The sequence below is a fragment of the Habropoda laboriosa genome, unplaced genomic scaffold (assembly GCF_001263275.1).
Source record: "Habropoda laboriosa isolate 0110345459 unplaced genomic scaffold, ASM126327v1 scaffold186, whole genome shotgun sequence".
Lineage (NCBI taxonomy): Eukaryota > Metazoa > Arthropoda > Insecta > Hymenoptera > Apidae > Habropoda > Habropoda laboriosa.
Window position 1 is genome coordinate 1983377 of NW_017100427.1, and position 21369 is coordinate 2004745.

The 21369-nt window shown below is 46.0% G+C and overlaps 3 protein-coding genes across 3 annotated transcripts; 2 read left to right on the forward strand and 1 right to left on the reverse strand.

The window, feature by feature from the left end:
* Positions 1 to 2805: 2805 nt before the first annotated feature.
* On the forward strand, positions 2806 to 9081 carry LOC108575548 (speckle-type POZ protein A). The gene is made up of 4 exons (XM_017938370.1): positions 2806 to 3002; positions 7578 to 7698; positions 7814 to 7979; positions 8728 to 9081. Exons 1-4 carry the CDS (start codon positions 2806 to 2808, stop codon positions 9012 to 9014), a joined length of 771 nt encoding a protein of 256 aa, XP_017793859.1. The 3' UTR covers positions 9015 to 9081.
* Positions 9082 to 9399: 318 nt separating this feature from the next.
* On the forward strand, positions 9400 to 11283 carry LOC108575549. The gene is made up of 7 exons (XM_017938371.1): positions 9400 to 9409; positions 9736 to 9929; positions 10146 to 10363; positions 10426 to 10608; positions 10688 to 10766; positions 10827 to 11005; positions 11082 to 11283. Exons 1-7 carry the CDS (start codon positions 9400 to 9402, stop codon positions 11281 to 11283), a joined length of 1065 nt encoding a protein of 354 aa, XP_017793860.1.
* Positions 11284 to 15662: 4379 nt separating this feature from the next.
* Positions 15663 to 19456, reverse strand: LOC108575598 (knirps-related protein-like). The gene is made up of 2 exons (XM_017938427.1): positions 19379 to 19456; positions 15663 to 16874 (listed from the first exon to the last, which is right to left on the reverse strand). Exons 1-2 carry the CDS (start codon positions 19454 to 19456, stop codon positions 15663 to 15665), a joined length of 1290 nt encoding a protein of 429 aa, XP_017793916.1.
* Positions 19457 to 21369: the final 1913 nt, after the last annotated feature.

Sequence of the window (21369 nt, forward strand, 5' to 3'; positions counted from 1 at the left end):
TCCGTAGAGCGATGTAGATAAAAGGGCGATCTCATTTTGTCGGGGAAAACTAGGAAGCACCGCATTGCGGCAATATCGTGCGACCGAGCAAAACCACCGGTGGAAACCCGTCTCGAAAACAAGGGACGCCACGAGGATAGACATACGAGGGATAGATAGAGACGGCAAACAGAAGCACGGAGAAAAAACGAGAGAGAGAGAGGAGCGCAGGAGTAAGTGGATCTTGCTTTTGCCCCGCGATTTAAGAAGAACAAAGAGCGCGGAATGTGGATAAACAGCGAGGACGAGAAGGTGAAAAGGAGAGTGAAAAAGTGAGGATCTACGTGGGATCGAGAGAGGCGAGAGTTAGACGAGGATTCGTTGCTAGCTGGAATGAGGCAGCGCGTGTGTGTATCCTTTTTGATCGTGCGATCGGTGCTCCAGAGAGGATCTGGCAACAACGGGCCGGAGGAGGAGTGATCTTGCAGGAGCATTGGCCACGCGAGAACGAGAAGAAAGGAGGGAAGCGGCGTTGGAGGAAAGAGGTAACCACAGCCTCACCTGAGCCCACGGCGGAGAGAATGAGAAGAGAAGGGCTGAAGAAGGCGGCGGGACTTGCGGCCAGGCCTGGTCCAGCGCTCGTAAAACTCGTCTCGTGCTGGAGAAACACGTAGTGCGTACCACGAAACTTCCGGTAGACCGTTTTCCTCCACCTTCGTCACGGATTTTCTCATGTGCGATACTCGCGGGACCAACGGCACCGCGATTCACGCGTAGCAGAACAACGAGATCCAGAGGAGAAAGAGGTACAGAGAGAGAGAGAGAGAGATACGAGGAGGAAAGTTTTCCAAGGAACAATGTTTCGCCCCGTGGGAGTGTGAGGTGCCCGTGGATCGGCTGAAAATGCAGTGTTTCGCGTGCGAACATAATACTCGTCCACGTGTGCCACGGAAACAACGCTTCTGCACGCCGCGGCTCGCTTAGACCTCCTCCTCTTTCGAACGTTCCACGGGAATCGTTCGCTCGCGTCGACCACGGAAAGGTGAGAGGCGACTCGCAAACCGCGATTCCTCAGGTGAGCTTTCTTCATTTCCACCGGTGTATCGCCTGTCTCTTTTCCCCTCTTCTCTATCCTTCTCGTTTGTGAAAAGGAGCACGCTCTATATCCGTTGGATGATTCTCGAAATGGTGTTGAACGATCGTTACAGTTTTTCGCGCGATTCATACGGGTAGGCGAGTGTTTATTTATACGCTGGACGATATTGAAAGGTGCCGGGACCGATCGGGACAGGTAAATTCAAAATAAACACGGCGAGTACCAGCAGTAGTGGTTTGTGCGCGATTCGTGACCGAACGTGCGGCGATTTTCTCGCCGAAAATCCTGCGGGCGAAAAATTGTAACCAGAGGAATCGAATATATACTCGTAGAAATTACACTGGATCGTCGTAAGGGAAAATCGAATTTTTTTTTATACAGTGGACACGATTTACATGAATATTTGAATCGCGCGCGATCGAATCGATTGAAAATTCGTTGGAAGGAACCTCGAGGTCGTTAATAAATTTTTCAACGCGCGAAATGCTGAGCAGATGGGAGTAAACAAAACCTCCGTCGTCGGATGGATTTTTAATCGAATCACAGTCGGTACGATGCGACGCTTGCGAGGAAATCTCCGGGGAGGGCAAATGACCGGGAATCGCGACGTGTTCGAGGCGCGTCACGCGCTCCAAAACTACAAAACCCGAACTAATTAAAAGGAAATCAACGAACCACCGTGACACAAAATCCTCCGCGTCGATCGACCGGTCGCGACTGAACACAGAGTGTGCGAGAGAGTGAAAAAGAGAAAGAGAGAGAGGGAGACGGCGCGTCGCGTCGCGACGCGGTGCAAATCAAATATTAATCGCGCAATTAGCGCCGATTGTACGTTAATCGGTTTTGCTTTTTTTCCCTTCCTTTGCCCTCGACGCGCTCGTCAACCGGTAACGCGGATGCGACCGGAAAGCGTTTGAGACGATGACACACGCGGCTGCCCGCCATTCACACCCTCTCCCTGTCATCAGTCACGGGTTTATTCCTGTTCGCGGCCCCATTAATTTCGGATTATCGCAAATTGCTCGCACCAACTCTCCCGCGCGATCGGTTTAACGCGCGAGCAACGCGCCGCCGTACATCAGGCCACGTCGGTAGCTGTTGCCGTCTTAATTGGCTTGTTCGTTTCGGGGTTAATGAGAAAAAGTCGCGCGATTTGCCGGGGATTATTCGTCGGAAGACGATGAAAATGAAGTTTGGTTTTTTCAACACGAGTAATCTGGCGTGATTCGTCGATGGGGAAGCAATTAAGATTTTGGTGCGAAATGGAGGCTGTTGAGTTGAATTTTGAATAGATTGGAGCGAGAACGAGGATCTGATCGAAGTTGTCGAGATGCTAGTACTCTATTTTTCGTTGTTAATACAAGATCTTCAATTATATTTTTGAACATTACGAAAAGAATAGAATTTTCTATTCTAATTTTAAAAAAGTGCTAATGCAATACAGATAAGTATTGTATAAGTACTGCGAGTCTCGTGTATAATTTCTTAACAGTAACGAATGTGGCTTTCAAAAAGTTTGTCAGAACTAAAGAGCCTGCTCGTAAGCGAACCAAATATTATCGAAATCCTTTCGTTAATACTGTCTTAGAAAAACGTTAAGACGTCAGCAGCTGCTGAATACCCAACACAAGAAACCCTCCTTCCACAACAGCGTAGAAAACAATTCCCCGTTTCATTAACCAACATTCCACCCTATTGCCCACACAGTTGGTGATTTCGTTTCAAACGTCATGGGAACCAGAGCCGTCGCCGTGGGGGCGGCACCAGGAGCAGCAGGAGTATCCGGGGAGGCAGGTTTAGCGGGTGTACCCAGACTTCTGGAGGACCTGGCTCGTCTTTCCGAGGACAAAGATACAGCTGACATCGCCTTTCTGCTAGGAAGAGACGAGACGCCGGTGTACGCTCACAGAATTATCCTTCAAGCGAGGTCAGTACTCTCGAATAGCTCCATTCCTTCTCATCGAGGTGTTTCCTCGAATAATCGCCGAATTAATATCACACACACACACACACGCATGTATCGCTGTATGTGTCCTATCGTTTCGATGGGGGAACATTTCAACCGGTAACCATCAACAATGAGACAATTTATATTATTTTCCTTTCCTCCCGATATCTTTCAACGCCTCGAGGGATCGCAACAAACTCGTCGCGTTCCCGCGAACGGAGCAAGCCAAGCCAGAAATTTTATTAAGCTCGAACACCGCCGCGAACGATGCATCCTGGGACCGAATTAATTGTTAATCGTAATTTTTATTAAAACAGCTCTCGTCTCGCGTCGATCGATCCGCAGCCGTGCCGCTCGTATTTCCTCGGAGACTCCCGAGAAACGATCCGCAGGAACACACGCGGGAAATCGCGCGGGAGACGAATCATGTGGGAGAGTGTATTTGAAACACGGGGGAGAGACACACGGTTGCGCGTTTTCAACGAGCGAAACTCACCGTTGGAGGGAGAGAGAAAAAAATGAGAAAGAAAAGTTGGAGACAATGGGTCTCGCCGTCTTCCAGAAAATGGTGAATTAACGTCGGAACGTGGGCCGTTACGCCGCCTTATCCTTCGTCGTACTTTTTGCAATGTAAATGGAGAGACGTACGTCGCATAACGAAACACCGAGGCTGGTGTTCGAAAATATTTTCGGTTAGCGGTATACTTTAGCTAGCTCGCGACTTCCAGGTCGACTACCCTTAGGATCTCCTCGATGGAGCAACTTAGTTCGTGGTAACTGCGTTACGAACTTTTCTCTCACTGCGAAACGAGCGATGGCGCGAGAGTAACTGCGGAGGGGACAGAGACGATGGCAGAGAGGAGAGAAAAAAAAAAAGAAAGAAAACGAAAGAGAGAAGAATGGCTGGAGTAAACTTTCCGACGGAATTGCAAACGAACCCAACGGCAGGGAAATGATAACTTCGTTAAATTCTCCAAGTCACCGGAGGAGCCTATACATAATTCACCTATTCCTGGTGCACGCTTTACGGCGTCCCTCCTTCTGTTTCCGTTCCGGAACAGAGGAGAAAGGGTATCCGGCCGGAAGGGCAATCCAGTCGCGAAACAACGCTCGATCAGGCGGGATTTTATGAAAATTCTTGGTGGAACGAACGAGTTCCGGGGTGAAAAATCGCCAAGTCATCAAAGTTTCTTCGCCAGCGAATTGTAGGGGAGAGGAACGGAGAGGAGGAGTTCGCGGTGGCGATGAATTTTAATTAAGGGCCTCCGATTGTTACGGTGAAATGAATCGATCGAACGTTCTAATTAGTTGGACAATAAAAGAAGAGCATTCTCTCCCTCTCTCTCTCTTCTTCTCTCTGTTTTTCTCTCGAATTGACGATTCGTCCGTAGCTAGTGCTGGGTATCTAGAGGTGGTGTTTTCACTCGAGAGAATTCTAATTGTTGTAAGAAGAGGTTGGTTTGTTATTAGGTGAAGAGGCCTCAGGATCCAAGCAACGACATTCCGCTGGATAGACTCGATGCTAATTGTAAAGTCAATTACGATCTTCCCGTGAACCCTTTTGATATCGGGGCGTGGAAGGGAACGTCGGTCCTTTTGTCATCGGCCCTCTCTCTTTATTTCTCTGTATGCCCCGCTTCGTCGACAACGGCCTCGGAAAATTAAGTTACGCATGCTCGTGACAGGCGTCCGTAGGAGAAACGAATGGACAATACGCGACCGCACTCAAAACTCTACGCGATGCTCTCCAGTCCGGTGAAAATCCTGACAAAGAGTCGTGACCATCGTTCCACCGCTCCTCCTCTCTATCTCTCCTCGCAGTCCTTGTCATCTCGAAATGCGACGCAGATGAGAACGATGTTTGACAACGGTAGAAAAGAGAAATTGGAAAACAAGCTGAAGCTTCGTTGGCGTTCGATGCCACTCTCCAACTTAATCCCGTCGTTCCTATCGGTTCCTCTCCGCGTGCAACTGATCGCTATTAATATATCAAGTAGCATGTACCCACTTATCCTTTCCATTCGAAGAATCGACGTTGCGTTAATCGACGGCGTAGAAATAAACGGGATTACAATCGAGAGCATCCGTTCGATCCGAAAGCGATCAGAAGGATTTAAGGAAATGAGGTAAAGAGCACAATCAACGAGATCTAAATTTTCGCCCGATTCCCTCGCAATTCTCCCCGTTCCGCGGGAAGATGGATTTTCAATTGAAGAAAAAAGGAGCGCGCAGTTCGTTATCGGCACACTTTCGCCTAGTAATTATGCATTCGACGACAATGCTACACATTTGAATCTGCCGCGAGTCTAAGGCACGATATCCCGATAATGGACCGCGTACGTAGAGAAGAGAGAGAGGCGGGCGTTTCACCGGCGAAACGAGAGGAGGTGCGGCGCGAATTTGACTCTGGTGCACCGGAAGCGGAGGCGGTTTTTGCGCGGAGATCGACGGAGCCGCTATATAATCGCACGCTTGGTCGTTAGTAGCGGAGCCCGCGGCGACATTCAACCCTTGCCGCCGTGAAACCAAGCAGCCACGACCCTCGTTTCCCGCTACCGCCACTAGGCCCCCTACCCCCTTACTAACATCCTCTTTCCACGTCGAGCTCGTGAACCTACGTTACCACCCCCGTGACACCTCGTCGTCACACCAGACGCGCGCACCGTGCCCTATTCTTTCCTCGGCGTCACTCGCTGATATTTGGTTTTCTTTGATTCCGCTGCGGCGTTCGCCTGTGATTAGGGAAAAGCTTCTCTCCGGGAACGACTTCGTTCTGGTTTTTCACCCCTTTTCTCTATCCCCCTCTTCACCTTCTCTCCGCGCTTTCTTTCTTTCCTTCCTTCACTTCTCCTCGCCACCGTTCAGAGTACCATCCATCACGCGGCAACCAACCAACCTACCACCACTACCCCGCTGCTACCTTTTTATTTCTCTTCCGAATATTCTTTCTCTTTTTTTTTTTCTTTTCTCATTTCTTTGCCCGGGAACCGTGCCGGTTTTGTGCAACGATATCGCCCGTGTCTTTAATCCGAATTGCCGAATTCTTTTACGCGAGTAAAGGGATTGGACGAGAAAGAAAGTGTGTACCAGAAGAACGTGGTTGGATTCTCTCTAGCATTACGCAGGATCGATTCGGTCATTTGATTTAGAGGCGTGTTACATGGCGCGTGCGATCCTCGATAGCCGCGCCATATTTCCCTCTAATTTGCGGAAATAAATGCGCGCGGACTATCGCTTTGATATTACGCCACCGGCCACATCGCTTCCGAACCACACGTGAAAGCATAAAAGTCGAGGTTTTTTCGGTCCGTTAAAAGTCGACCCGCGGCAAGGGCTACAGCCGCGCGCGCGCGCGCGTACAACTTTGCCTACCCTGTATGTTTTTAATTTTTTTGAGCACTAGTTTTCCTCTCTCTCTCTCTCTCTCTCCGGGCAACCATGTTTCGTGGTTCGGCCCCGCGATTTTCCAACGTTCGCGCTCTCCTGTCGACGAAGCCGAGCGTTTGTTAACGCGTCGGTTATAATATCAAAGCACCACCGTGCATGCCTTTTCCATTTGCGCCGGCTCTTTGACGGATTTTCTTTTGATTCGATACGGACGCCGCCGGTGTGCACGCTTTACCCCCTTGGAAAACTCGTACCGCGACCTCTTCGTTTCTAGCACACGAAAATCTTTTTACGGTACACGGCTTAGTGGTATTAGATGCCGCGGTGGTCGTTTCCGTCATCAGTGTCTTCAGTGGATCCAAAGAGCTCGTTTAAGGATTTTGTCTGCCTTTTCTGTCTTCAACTCTTACACCCCTCTCTCTCTCGTCTTTCTCCGCGTCTCTTTCAATTCCGCGCTGTTTCTTAAGTGCGATTCATAATCGAAACACTAGCTACTGGAACCTTCTCCTTTTCGTTGATCTCGAAATTAAGACGAACGGTTTCGTGGAAAATACGATACACAAAGATCCCCGTGGAAGGTAAACAAATTGAAGAATACACGGAAGCTTTTATGTGCAGTAAGGGACGGTACAAAACTCGTCGACGATTCAGGAACGAAACAGAAAAGGAAAGGGATACTTGTTCGTTTCTAGACTCGTCGATATTAAAAGCCTCCCTTTTGTGTATCTAGTCGCAGCGTGTAGGCGAATGTTCTCCCAATGGGTCATGGGGGATCCCCGCTTTCAGCTCCAAGTGCCAGAAAAGATTTGTTCTTTCGCGCGTTCTTCTCCCGTGCCACGCCGTAGGGAAAAAAAAAAGGGTGAGAAGTGAGTTTTCGAAGGTTGCCATTAATTTCTAGAGGAACGAAAACTAAAGCCCGGCTGCGTACGTTGCGAACACTCTTGTGGCAACGGAGCTTCCTGACGAAGTCAATTAAGCCCTTTTGTAACAAGAAACACTGCCAGAAGTAGGAGCGGAGGTGACGAAAGGTGAAGTGGTGGGTGTTTGTTAGAACGTCCACGCACCCACAGACTACATTTACTCTCCTTGCGACTCAAAGCTCCCTCTCTCTTTCTCTATCCTGTATCGTTGTAATTAAAAATCGATACGAACGGATTGATTTCTCAGGTGCAAGAACTTCACAGCCGCGAAGAGGATCGGAACACCTGGAAATCCGACGCCAGTTCGTATGCCGCACGCTCATCCAGAGACGTTTCGACAGTTCATTCATTATATTTATACGGGCAAGGTAAACGATTGTCGGTCTCGATGCTTTTCTTCAAGTTTATCACCGAAACCGACCATAAAAGTTTCACGTTGACCCAGAATCACGGCCGAGTTTCCATCCTATAACTTTTCCATAGATCATGCTGCAAGACAGTGGGATTTTCGAGATGCTAGGACTCGCCCAAGAACTCGGAGTTGAGGAACTTTGGAGAAGTTGCGAGGAACACGTCTCCGCCACTCTCAGCCCCGGAAACGCGTGTGCTCTTTTGACTGCGGCTCTGGATGCCCAAGAGCGGGTTCCCGGTAAGTTATTCATGACATGCTATTAAAAGTTTTGCCATCGAAATAGATCCATTCTCGAGATTACCGAGATGCACTTTGCTCAGCGATGACGATTAAAATTATCAATCCTCGAGAAACGTTTACACTTCTTGCTGATGACAAGTGTAAAATACACTTGTCGAATAGGAAAGAGTTTCTTGATAATTAAGAATACTGAAGTATTATAAATATATCATTGACTGGCTTGTCTGCACACTTTGTTATTATCCCTCAATTACCTTTAACGAATGATAATTTAAAATAATACGCATATAAATAATTTAAATTATATGTTTTATGCACCAGGTAAGAATATTAATTAATCTACTATTTTGTGTGGAAAAAGTTGCACGGGTACATGAGTAGTTATCGACCGTGCACATTGTAGCATAATTGAAATGCTTGCCACCGAGGCAGCACGTATACGGGGAATTTACGAATCAGTGATACCAATACTCAAAGTTTTATCCTTATTACTGATTCGTTAAATGCGTTAAAAATGATAAATTCGAATTTTTAAAAAGATTACAATTTTCTTTCACTGTTCGTACGTGTTGTAATTATTTTTAAAATGGTTTAACGTTCGAGTTATTTGAGCGTAAAGAAAGTGATAGGGAAATATGGGATGTAACGGTTGGCATAACTACGACGCCACATCTTCCGGCGTCTGGCTATTATTGAGCACGCGTTTATCAAACGTTGCTTAACTAATTTTTCAAAATCATCACAAAAATGTCGTACAAGGGGCCGCAGAAAGTTCAAAAGGTGATGGTACAACCCATCAACCTTATATTTCGATACCTACAAAATCGTTCGCGCGTGCAAGTTTGGTTATTCGAGAACATAAACCTACGAATCGAGGGTCATATCGTTGGATTCGACGAATATATGAATTTGGTACTGGACGATGCCGAGGAGTATCATTTGAAGACGAAAAACAGGAAACCGCTCGGACGGATTATGTTGAAAGGCGACAATATAACATTGATACAAAACACAAATCCAGGAGCGAATTAATAATGTCGAAACATAACCTCGGAGGACGTTCTAGGACAAACGAAAAAAGCGCATTGTTGTATATCTCGCGCGAGAATTATGTGCGTGGACGTCACGTGTGTAAACAACACGCTAGAAGAAGTAACTTAAAGAACAATATTTAACGGAGATAAAGTTGATACCTTGAAGGTTGTATACGTGACGTGCAAATCGAAGTAATGCAGATAAACAATAACAGAATACACACTGCTAGTTATAACTGAAGATACTATTGTCGTGTTGAAATGACATTATACTTTATTGAAAAAGAAGAAAAACATCTTTGTTATTATAATCTTAAGATAGAATAATTTTCTCAGAGGGTTTAGAGAACACTCAGATGTTAACAAAATTTGTATTTCTAAGAATGAGAAACTGTGCGATGTATGTCTCTTTAATGTGAATGGTCTTAAATTGCATCCAATTTTGTACCACTGTTTATCATTAACAATAACTGCAAGTGTAAATACATGCTTGAGCAATTAATGTAATAGATATACATCTGGATATACATTTAATAAATATTTTTGAATCAAGATCTATGTTTTATTTGTATATTTCTAGTTTTATTAAGCACCTAAGATAACTAATTATAGTAAATCAGCAGACAAATTTCAATAAAAACATTAACATTCCTAGAAGTTGTCTGATGTTTCAATCCATACAGAATATATTGTTAATTAAATTTCTTTTCTCACCACAGGTGGCAAAGGAGCTTGTGCCTCTTTCATTGAGAGATGCTTTGCATTTATCGGGGAAAATGCTGTCGATACAGTTAAAACAACAGCATTTTGTAATCTTCCAAAGGATGCATTAGTGAAGCTTATATCTTCGGACTACCTGGGACTGGAGGAAGAAGATGTTTGGAGAGCAGTACTAAATTGGGCTAAATATCAGGTTTTTTTTCCTTAAAAATTCTATTCCGTTTCCGAGTACTTTGAATCCCTTGAAAATTCCAAGCAGACTTAACGCTCTGATCGTGCGTATGTCGTGCAAGGTCTTAGACCAAATGTCGCATACGATTATTACCGGGTCCTTGGGTCCTTAGGTTCTTGGATCGGAATTTAGAATTACGAGTTAAGGAACGCTTAACCGTACGGACCACGCTCCTAGGCAGGGGTGACGCAGCCTACTCAACACTGGACAGAGGAGGAACGTGTGAGGGTTTGCCAACATTTATCAGGAGTGATAAATCATGTTCGGCTGCTGCTAATCGACAGCCAGGTGTTCGCGGAGGAAGTAGAACCAACGGGAGCAGTGCCTATAGAACTTTCCTTGGAGAGGTACGAATTTTTCAATCCCGATCGATCAAGTGGCTCAAAACCCATAAGGTATGGTTTGCCGGGAAATTTTGTTATTCTTGGAGGCTTTCGATTTTTACGTTTTGTTTCAGGTACAGGTATGCAGCTTTGCCAAACAAGTACACAGAAATCTGTGCAGATAAACGACTACAGCCAAGAGTAAGCCCGTTTCTCTTTCCTGGATCGCAAATTCTATCGCGTGATAAGATGGGTTTTCAACGTCTTTTGAATCAGTGGTACGGATCACCGAAGCAAAGTTGGCGCTTGGTATACCGGTACGTTTAACAGATACACGTAGACTTAGCGCAGGTGCATCATACTTAACGCAACGTGCTAATTATCAATGTATCTCAGAGCCTCTAGTCATGGTTACTCAGCAACATTGTTTCACCGCCATTGCGATGGAGTTTGTCCAACATACGTAATTGCATTGGTAAGTAACTTTACTGTACGATTTGAAGACTGTGGTAAATAATCTGTGCAATACATTTAGGGAACTCGAGGAGAAATTTGTGGAGGCTTTAGTGATGCACCATGGGGAAATACGAATGCTAAAGGACACTACATTTTCTCAGAAAAAGCTTTCCTATTCACCCTAACAAACAACCAAGATGTACCTCCAACCAAATACGATATTGTGAAGAAGCCCTTTGCAATTTGCTACCATCCAGAGTAAATATCGTTGTCTGAGTAATTTTTCAAATATATATATATACAAAGGTGTTACGATAATTTTTTACTATTACAGCATTGGACCAATTTTTGGAGCTGGTGCTGATTTACTAATCTCTAGCAATTGCAACGTGAATATGGAAAGTTACAGTAATCTTCCTCATAGCTATGATGGTGCACATGCCTCTAACACTGTACTTATGGGAGATTATCACTTCTCTGTGGTAGATTATGAAGTTTTTACACCCAGCCACCTAGTTCCCAAATCATCTCATTAACATTCCATGAGCTTGTACATAATATGATTGCATATTTCTTTAAGAATAGTAATGGTTCATATAAGTGAGCATAATATAAAAATAAAAAATGTAAAAGTGCAAATAGTTCAATTTATAAATGAAGGAAATTTTGAATATGCACAGGGTATAATTTTATAAGAAGAAAAAATGTAATTGTTTATGCTATTGAAAATAAACGATGAATCCCAGTTTCGAGCGAAACTTTAATATATTTGAATAAATTTCGTACAATCACCATTTTACCCTTTCTATTGTCAATTAGCAGCCAATTGAAATCGACCCGATATTAGCTTGCAATTAAAGACTTTGGCTCTCGACAGAATTAAAGTATGCCAAACGATGTTTCGTGGTCTGCATAACGAGTGTTTGATATGCTACGGTGCACAGGCCGGTTCTCAAGGAACTTGTTAAACCGCACGTTAAATTGCTATGTGAACAAATCACTTCGAAATCTAATCTGTATTACAGTAGCGCGTTCGAAAGTAAACGTGAAATGTGAAAATCCACGGAAAAATGCGAACTGCTGAATTAAGTATTAGACTATCAAAGTCACCGATGACACGGATGTATTGTCCGATAAGTAAGGACGTACCGATTCTACTTATCCTTGGTTAAAATTTAAATTTCATTCTACTACAGAACGACTGTGCGACAAATTCAACGTGTGTATACCAATTAACTGCGATACCACGAAATTTTTACCCGCGACACGAAGCATTATTTGACACTTTCTCTTCAATTTAAACAAATTCGACGTTTGTTCCTTACCTTGTTCCCTCCATTTTTCCAACGGTCGACGATGCATGTATCCTTCGTTTCCAACTTTTACTACAGACTTACCCGGGAATTCTTCGCGATATTCCACAGAAAAACACACTTATCTTAAGCAATTACATTTCACGACACATTTTTAACTAAACAGCAATTACACACACGCGTGATTTCCAATTAAAACACCATTTCACGCGGGAAAATAAAACGCGACGTTTCGGTAGATTGAAAATTTCGGACGTTACTGAACTACGCAATACGTTGACCGTTTATCGGTAACGATGAAATGCAATTTCAAAAATGGATATCGAAATACAGATGACAAAGGTGTGCACGAAAAACAAGGAAATTATCTGATCTGAATATGCAAATCACAGAGAATCGAGCGATGTACTTAAAAATTTTGAAAAGAAACATTTATGATCGGTATATGACCAACGTCGTCATAGTCCAGTTCGTTCGATTTTTCATATTTCAATTCCGCGTTCCGCCTTTTTCGTTAGTTTTCGAAATATGGTGTCGCGTAGTGTGTCGCTCGTGTAATTTTTCGCGATTATTTGCCGGTTATTCGTGAATGTACGTGGTTTTTGCAGGCACGTTGCGTAATAAGGTAGAATATTGACTTTACCCTACCCTGTTCACGTAATATTTGCGGTTCTCGACGAGATATTGCGAAAATTCTCATAGGTTGGCGCGCAAGCCATTTTTTCTCTCTCGGGGGGAACTATACGGGCGCCCGTTGCGTTCGATATGCAGAACAGACGAAGCCGTAAAAACTCATTCTACCTAAAGCAACTGATATTTGAGCGCGAATTTTTAATGTTCCTCGCGAAGGCTTCGTTAAATGCATATGCATAAGCATTCTCGAGCGAATAGAATTTATGTCTCATCTACGTTGAATATTCATGTCGATATACGTTGCAACGTCAAGCGTGGCCATCTTTTCTCCGGTTCGAATTTACCGCGTTACCTTTGCACCTAACGGTTTCTCAATTTCGTCCTACGTATTATTATTTTTTCTCGTGCGCTTTTCCATTCTACACGAAAGTCGATTAAAAGAACAACAATTATTTCGATCGTTCGTCGATATTTTTTTTATCAAAAGTAAAATCTTTATTTTTTCGTAATTATCGCCAGGAATTCGTGGAGACATTATCCAGTGTTTTTTCTCTCTCTAATTACATAAATCGAAGTATATAGAAATATTGAAGAAAATAACATTCGGGAGATTTGAAAATGAATCGTATATTTTTAACAGATTTCTTCAACTTTGTCGCTAACCTTACCATTTGCAATTCTTTGTACAAAAACTCTGTACAATAGCTCGTTCTAGTTTCACGCGTTAACTAGTTCAACGTGGCAGTGAGTGGTGTCTGTAACTTTAACGAATCGCTAATTCTACAATTTAATGGTCGTTGCGTTACAGGGTTCACGCAACAACAATCGCTTCAACGAGTTTGTTCCACCATCAACAACGCTAAGGAAGTGTTCTCTCTTACCGATATCGGCCAGAGTTTCCACCCAGCCTAGAGACGCCAGCAAGAAACGGAGCAGTGAAACTGTATGTGTCTTCTTTTTTTCCTTCTGTTTTTTAAAGTAATTCATATTTACAAAATATGAGGGCCCAGGGATTCATAGATTTGTACTTTACTTGTGAAATAGCATGGCTTTGCAACGGGCATGTCCATCTGATTAGAGTTTCAGTAACGTGTTAAGAGTATCGTAACGTATTTCTATTTGTAATTCATTTTCCTTCGTGAACAATGATTTACATAATTGTTTAAACTCGTGAAATACACTGCTCGAACTAATCAGGGATTAATTCATTGAAATATACTACAACCAATATTTTTCTTTCTACAAGTTGCAACATGTGTGTTTAGAATTTTTTTCATCAAAAAATATTTCTAATTATTTCGAGCATTGTAATTTTATAAGTCGTTATAATCTACTGGCTATATACAAGTAAGTACTTACTGGCCCGGGTCCCGTTCACGCAAACCTTGCCTAACTATTATTTACACTTTTATCCCCGCCTTATGTTTGCCTAACTGAGATACTTCGGTACAAATGAAACGATGTCGCGCCCATACGTACGTCACGTACACTGGGACACTAATTAAATAGTATATAATAGCTACGATTGCACGTGTCCGAAAGAAAAAAAAAAAAAAAGAAAACGGTGTCTAAGTGTACACAATCAACAATACTCAATCATCGTATGAAATACTGGCCATTTATTGACTACCTTGATAATCATCGATAACAAGTATATACCTACCTAAACGAAGCACAAGTGTAGATGATCGTTAACAAAATAACATTTCGCTGCACCGTTCGACGGCGTTATTGAACGTCGTCGGTTAACAGAAAACAACGAACAAACACGTACACTTAAGTTTCTCTATATTTACAGATTTGTATGTACAAAGTTTGACGACGATCCTCTCCGATACAACGCAATTGTTCCCGAACTCGTGTCACGGTCAGAGGTCCGGGAAAGTTTCTCAACGTTCACCTAACAGCGCCGATCGGGGCTCGATACAGGCGCAAACCTAACTAAAAGCAAATCTGTGTTCGACAAGGCTAGGGTCAGCGTCGAGGAGGTTGGAAAAGTTTGGTCGAAACGAGAGTGTACATAGAGGATTCCCCGAGTGAAATTTTGCGTGGCGAGCGGCGGTTCCGCCCGGACTCGTCATGGATTCCGGCGAACACGCGGCTTGTCCGAGAGAGATTCCTCGGTCGCGAGAAATATAAATAGGTGTGGGGACAAAAGGAGAGAAGAGGAGGAGGAGGCAGAGCGGCAGCGACGGAGGCGTTTACATTGGCAGGCGTCGAACGCTTGTAAGATAAAGCGGTTGGCAACGTTCTACACGTGTACGCCGGTTTGTAACGCACGTTCCGAACACGTGCACCCCGCAGTTTGACGTGTTTATCAACCGATGCACCACGGTTTGCAACCGCGCTGCTCTCTCTCTCTCTCTCTCTCTTTCTCTCCCGCGTGATTACCGCGCGCGCTCGTTAATTAAAGCGGAGGACTCTCGTTAAAGTCGATTGGCTTTTGCGCAACCAGCCATCGATCGGCGGCGGGCTCGCGCCGATCCTCGCCTTGATTACCCGGAATTGAGACGTTAATCCTTCATTCGTCCAACCGGCGCGGATATTTATGCGTGATTACAGCGCGGTGGCGCGAGAATTGCGTTTAACGATTTGGCGCGCGAATGATTTGTCTCCGCGCGAACCGATCTCGGGTCTGGCCTGATCCGGTAATTCCTGCTCGAGACCGGGAGCTCAATTAGAGATAATGTACGGGTTCTGGGAATGTTGCTCGTTCCTTACGAACGGCCGTGTCTCTTCTCGACTGACACACAGAGGCAAACGCGCGTACCGGTTGGGGAAATAAGGGAATCGTAATTGATTACGATATCACGCGTCCCTTTCTCACGAGCCGTATTAGGCAACCGGCCGCGCATCCGACTAACTACACTTTCCACGCGTGCAGCCAATTATTCCCCCCCCGTTCGACTTTGTGCAAACAAAACGACAATTCAATTTATCGAGAACCTTCTAACGTCCTTCTCGTCCAACTAAGATCTCGTCGTTAGATCTATAGGCGCCGATTTCCTCTTCAACGGAGGACTGTCCCGATCGCTCACGCTCTCCATATCAATTTCGTCCTCTTCCGTTTCGTCGCTCGCGGAAGTCGCGGCTGACTTCATGGATAAATCCATCGGGTTGTCCTGAGGTGGCGGACAGTCCGTTTCCGGTTCCGGGCTGCATAATGGCGAACCGCCTTCGGAATGTTCCTTCACCGATCCAGCTGGCGAACCTTCCGCGTGTGTTCGTTGACTCTTCAATACAGCGTCCAAATAAAACCGCTTGGTGTACGTTTCACCTGTCTCCGCGTTAGGAGAGACACTCTGCCTCGTCGTTTGCACGTTGTTGTTATGAACGTATCTGTCGTTGTTGTTATTATTGTTATTGTTGTTGTTATTATTGTTGTTGTTGTTATTGTTGTTGTTTCCACAGGAATCCTTGGTATCCATGGTGATAGTGTTGGTGGTGGTGGTGGTGGTTGTAGCGGTGACTGCACTCGTGTCTTCCATCGCGGGCGAATGTCGAAGCAGATTCGTGGGATGATTGGGTACCAACGGATGAGTCGTTCCGTGCGACGTCGCGTACAGGTGATAAGGGGAGAACATGGTGAGACTTGGCGGTGGTAGAAAAGCTGGTGGGATCAGAGACATGCCTCCTAGGTGGAATCCAAGCGGTAGACTCATCATCTCTTTGCTGAGAGCTGACAAGTCAGCTACGGAAGGTTGCAAGTGAGAGTGCAGCGGTCTGAATCCTGGATGACCCGAGAAAGCTGCCCTTCTCTCGGAGATTTCCACGGAACTGTCGCTGTTATGAGATTCCGGTGAACTGATGCTGGGTGAGGTGGAATTTTTATAGTCGTCCAAACCGAGCATCAGCACATCGTCCTTTCGTTGACCGGTATGGATACCGATCGGCGGGCTCATCGGTTTTCGTTGCTGCGCCATTTGTTGGTTAGGAAGATTCTGTTGGTAGTGTTGCTGTTGTTGCTGCTGCTGCTGTTGTTCTTGCAGTAAACAGTGAATCTTGAACCAGTTAGATCTACGACCGTATCTCGAGCCAGATTTCGACATTCCGACGAGCAAGCATTTCCTCAAACGACAAGCCTTGCAGGCTGTCCGGTTCTTCTTGTTGATCACGCACTCTCCGCCGTTCTTGCACTCGGAGATGCTGCTCAGGTTGTTGTAAGATCTGCCGAAGAACGACTGTAACAGAGAGAAGAGAATATTTCTGTTATTGCCGATGCGATAACTTTTATTCGCGTTAATTACGGCTGGAGAAGGAATCAAGCCTCAGCTGAGGACTACAAAGGGAGACAAAATCTAGAACGCTCTTTAAATGCAAATTGAGAGCTGAAAGATTCGCTGGGAGATCCGCTGCGGCCTGCAACGGCATTGTGCCGCTCATAATGAGTACGGCAAAGTCGTTAGCCGGTAATAGTGTGCTCTCGTTGTCTCATTCATGTTGTACAGCGGGGAGCCGACCGGTGTAGGCGCGTGCGGCCTACTGTGCTCGTGCTAATTGCCCAAATGGTGCAATTCCACGATTCCGACACCGGCACCGGCTCCGGCTCCGGCTTTCGCGTTCGAGTCACCCGTGGTCCCCTCTCGTTTACACGTGCCTGCCTACTCTCTCGAATGTTTCTCCTCGATGCGTTCGAATCGATTGCACGGGTCCGCCGAAAAATCCCTCTCTAACCGCGGTCGAATCGTTACGCGTTAATTTATCCCGAGAAACCGACCGGGTACGTCTATGCGAACGTCTTACGAGACGCGTGCAATTTAAGACCTCGATTCTTTATAACAGACATGGAGAAAACAGCCTCGAACGTTACATATGCATTTAACAGTCTCGAGTCTCGTGTATTGCGCGCCCCCCGACAACACCTACCCGTTTCCTGTCCAACGCGATAGGAAATTTCGCCCTTCGCGACTAATGATCGGCCTTTAAAGAGACACTAGGCTACGTTTGTGTGTACGCGACGTCCACTTTCGCTTTTTTTCTGTCCGCATACACGCTATGTTATTAATCGTTTCTGGTTCGTTTGGTCCGAAAACGAGCTCTTCCTGCGGCCCAGTGGTCCCGATGCGCGCTTCGCCGAGACCCACGGTCTCCCGCCACCGCTGCGCTGTGTTCCACTTGTGTCTTTGCAGTTTACGTGTCTCCAACCTGGGTAACGCAGTCCGTTGCTGGTCTAAAGGTTCGTTTAGAAGAAGGGGAGAAGGGTAGCCGAGAACTGCGCGGGAATGCCCGCGACGCTTCAGGAGCGATGACACAATCGAGAAAACGCTAGCGTTATTACACGCTCGCGTTCGTGTTATGCAAAAGTTCGAAACGTCAAAGTGACGCTTTTCATCCTCGCTGAATTGTCCACCGCTTCCACCGCTCTGAATTGTGGTTTCCTTTCGAAAACTGGCTCGATAAGTAGACCGGCTAATTACGCCACGCTGAACTTTCCTGGCCTAAAGAAACGTATCTCTGACTCACGCGGCGGAAAAAGAAAGAAAGAAGAAGAAAAAAAAAGAAAAAATGAAAAAGAGGAGGAAGAACAACGGAGGTTGAATTTCATTCTGAATGGACGACGATAATGAACCATTGTATCGTTTCTAAATGGTTCCCCCCGTTTTTTCACGCGATTCGATAAGCCGCGGCTTCGATCGATGGATCAGAGCGGGAGTCGAGTTTTGCGTAGAGTGATTGCGAACGATGCGTGCGTGGGTGTGTGCGTGTGTCTGGAGATCGTGGGACAGATCTGCGTGGAAGACATTGTGGCCGCGCGAGCACGTGCACACGCCGCGTTTCGTCAATTCGTTCGGATCACGGAGCGGCTTCGAGGCGGTGCTTCCGGCGCTTCGCACTTGTCTGCCACAATTGTTTCCGCCCTAGTTCACCATTACGTCAGCTCGACATTGTTTCGTATCGTTATTTTCGTTTTCAGGCCCACCGTAGCATGTCAGCTCCCCCCCTTCTACTGTTCCTCTCTGGCATCGTTTGCTTTTACGCTCGACTCGCGGCAGACCCCGTTTGTAGTACGATTTCGACCGCGTGTCGTTCCCTATTCAACTCCTCTTTCGAGATATTCTCTTAACAATCGCGACAGTGATACTGTATATAGAAGAGAAGTCTTTTTTCTTCTTTCTTTTCCGAGACTAATTATCATTTCAAGGCGCACGCGAACGGAATCTTTCGCATAAATGATCGCGTGGATCATTTTAAACAGGAGAAATCAGTCCGAACGATCGGCTACACCTCGAAAGTCTGCGCGCCCTTTGAAGCTAGAAATATCGGCTCTCCTTGCACAGCGTCCCGCTCGGCGGTTCGCCAAACATGGTCGCCGTTACTTTCGGGACTCGGTTGACACGCATGCCTAGTCAAACGTTTAACCTCGGCCGCGAAGCGGCTCGTGAAAGCGATCACGGTGTTTCTCGGCTTTTGCGAAACTGTGGAAAAGATCGCTGACCAACGGTGTGCAGGAAGAAAGAAAAGAAAAAAAGAACAGCGTGGGTTCGAAGCAAAACCGAGAGAAATCATCAAGATCGACGTCTATATTGCAACCGTATCGCAACACCTCTGGTTGCCTTTCAATTATCGTCGTGTATACGACCGATATTACACCTCCGTTTCGATTCGATTACTATCTGCTGCCCATCAAACTTCCGAGAAACCTGCAGCATGTATCGGTGGTTAAAACGATCCGTGAAAGACTCACCTTGCAGCCCTCGCAGGTGAACGCGCCAAAGTGGAAGCCGGCCGCGGGCTCGCCGCACACCTTGCACTGTTGATTCATCTGCAACAGAGAGATAATAGCCTCCGTTGAATTCGTCGCGTCAAAAACTGGTGGGAAAAAATTACACCTAATTTTCTACCCTGTGCAGCTCGGCAAGTAAAACGAGACATACGTTACGTTCTCTTCTGTAGAGAGAGAGAGAGAAGAGTACGTATGTATACTCGTAATTCTCCGGACGATTACGGGCTTCCCGTTACGTTAAATGGCGAAACCGCGGGTGTATAATGTCGCGTAACGGCGATATTTCAAACGTTCGACAAAATCACAATGCAAAAGTTCCTCCCGTGCGCCCACAATCGATCGCACGATTGAGAAAGAGAAGAAGCTCGTTGCGCAATTCGCCGGTTTGCGCGGTACGCGCGAATCGCTGGATCGTGGCAAAGCGGTGCGTGTTACGTTCAACGAGCGGAAAACCCTCGTGCATTTGCTTTTTCCCTCTCTCTCTCTCTCTCTCTCTCCGTCTCTCTTCTTCTATGTCATTATTCTCCGTCTGTCTTTCTCGCTCTAACGAGAGTTCCTTTCGCCTTCTTTGGTCGCTCGTCCAGAAAACAGATTGCGGCCCCGCGGTCTCGTTTTCACACCTCGCCGCTTCTATTCCTTACTTTGTCTTTTCTGCGGTCGTAAATCGTCGCGGTGTGTACACCACACACCGACAACATTTGCATAATATTCGAGACGACACCTGGCCAAATCTATGCAACTTTCCCGATCGTTTTCTTCCTCTGTGAAGCTCGATACACTTTTTTCCCTTTTCTTTTTCGCGACTTTGCACCGAGTGAATTACAACGAAGAGTATAGAGGAGGGAACGCGAATATGGGACAATAGTAGTGACCTACATACGTAGCCCGAGGGGTACCACGCTGGTCGTGTCACCTGCGGCGACTTTCATACATGACAGACTGTCGCTAAATGGGAAAGTAAATCTCAGCTAATGGAAGAGACATCGATTGTTTGATCAACGGAGTCTCTCTTTCCTGACCTACACCCCACAGTCGTTGACACTTCTCATTCGCGGACGCTCGACGCTCGACGCTCGACGCCTCGACGTGCCTACGCATACTTTTAATTCCGCGTTCGATTCTTTTCTGTTTAACCGCGTGTTACGTTCTCCTCATCTCCCGTCTCGTCTCTTCCTCGTGTAACCAACCGGGCGAACTTTCATACCGCTCTCGTGCTCCTTGTCCGCGGGATTTATACACCTCTTATCGGATAAATTAGCCAAGGCTGGTGGACACGTTCGGTGAAACGGCTCGATCGTTTTCTACTTCGACACAACGAGCACAGAGATAGAAAAGGAACCGATCTTTTCACGGGACTGTGCTAACAGTATTGCTACAGAGCATTTTCGAATTGAACGGAAAAACTGGCGTATCGGTGTGAGGCAATCGTCGCGGTTTGCTTGCTGGACCTCGACGATTGCCCTCGCGAAATCGAGCGAGCACGACGACGACGAAGCCGCAGCCAGGGAGAGACCGTAAGAGCAAGCGTGACAGACTGTGAAACGTGCAAAGAGATAGAAAGAGACGGCTGGTTAATTGAATTTAAATGACGACGTATTCTCGTTAAATATCGCCCGAAGGTACGGTTGATATTTTGAAGAGGGGAAGCAACTCTTCCGTCTATCTACGATTGTTCTGTACTATTAATTACCGATAGATCGGCACGATAGCCTCGAACGAAGGAACTGTTCAAAGTAACGCACTTGACGGTGCGCGCCCGAGGTATCGCAACCTGCACTGATTGCAGGTGTGCATCCGGTAACCCATTCAGGGGGTGCCTGCATACTCGAGCGTTTCAACTCCGTCGATGCGAGTTGCAACGTTTAACAGCCATATTGTTACTTGGTTAGCGTGGTTGCAAAACGGATAGTTTGTACGTAGAGCGCGATACCCCACGGTCGAAGCTTTGCCCA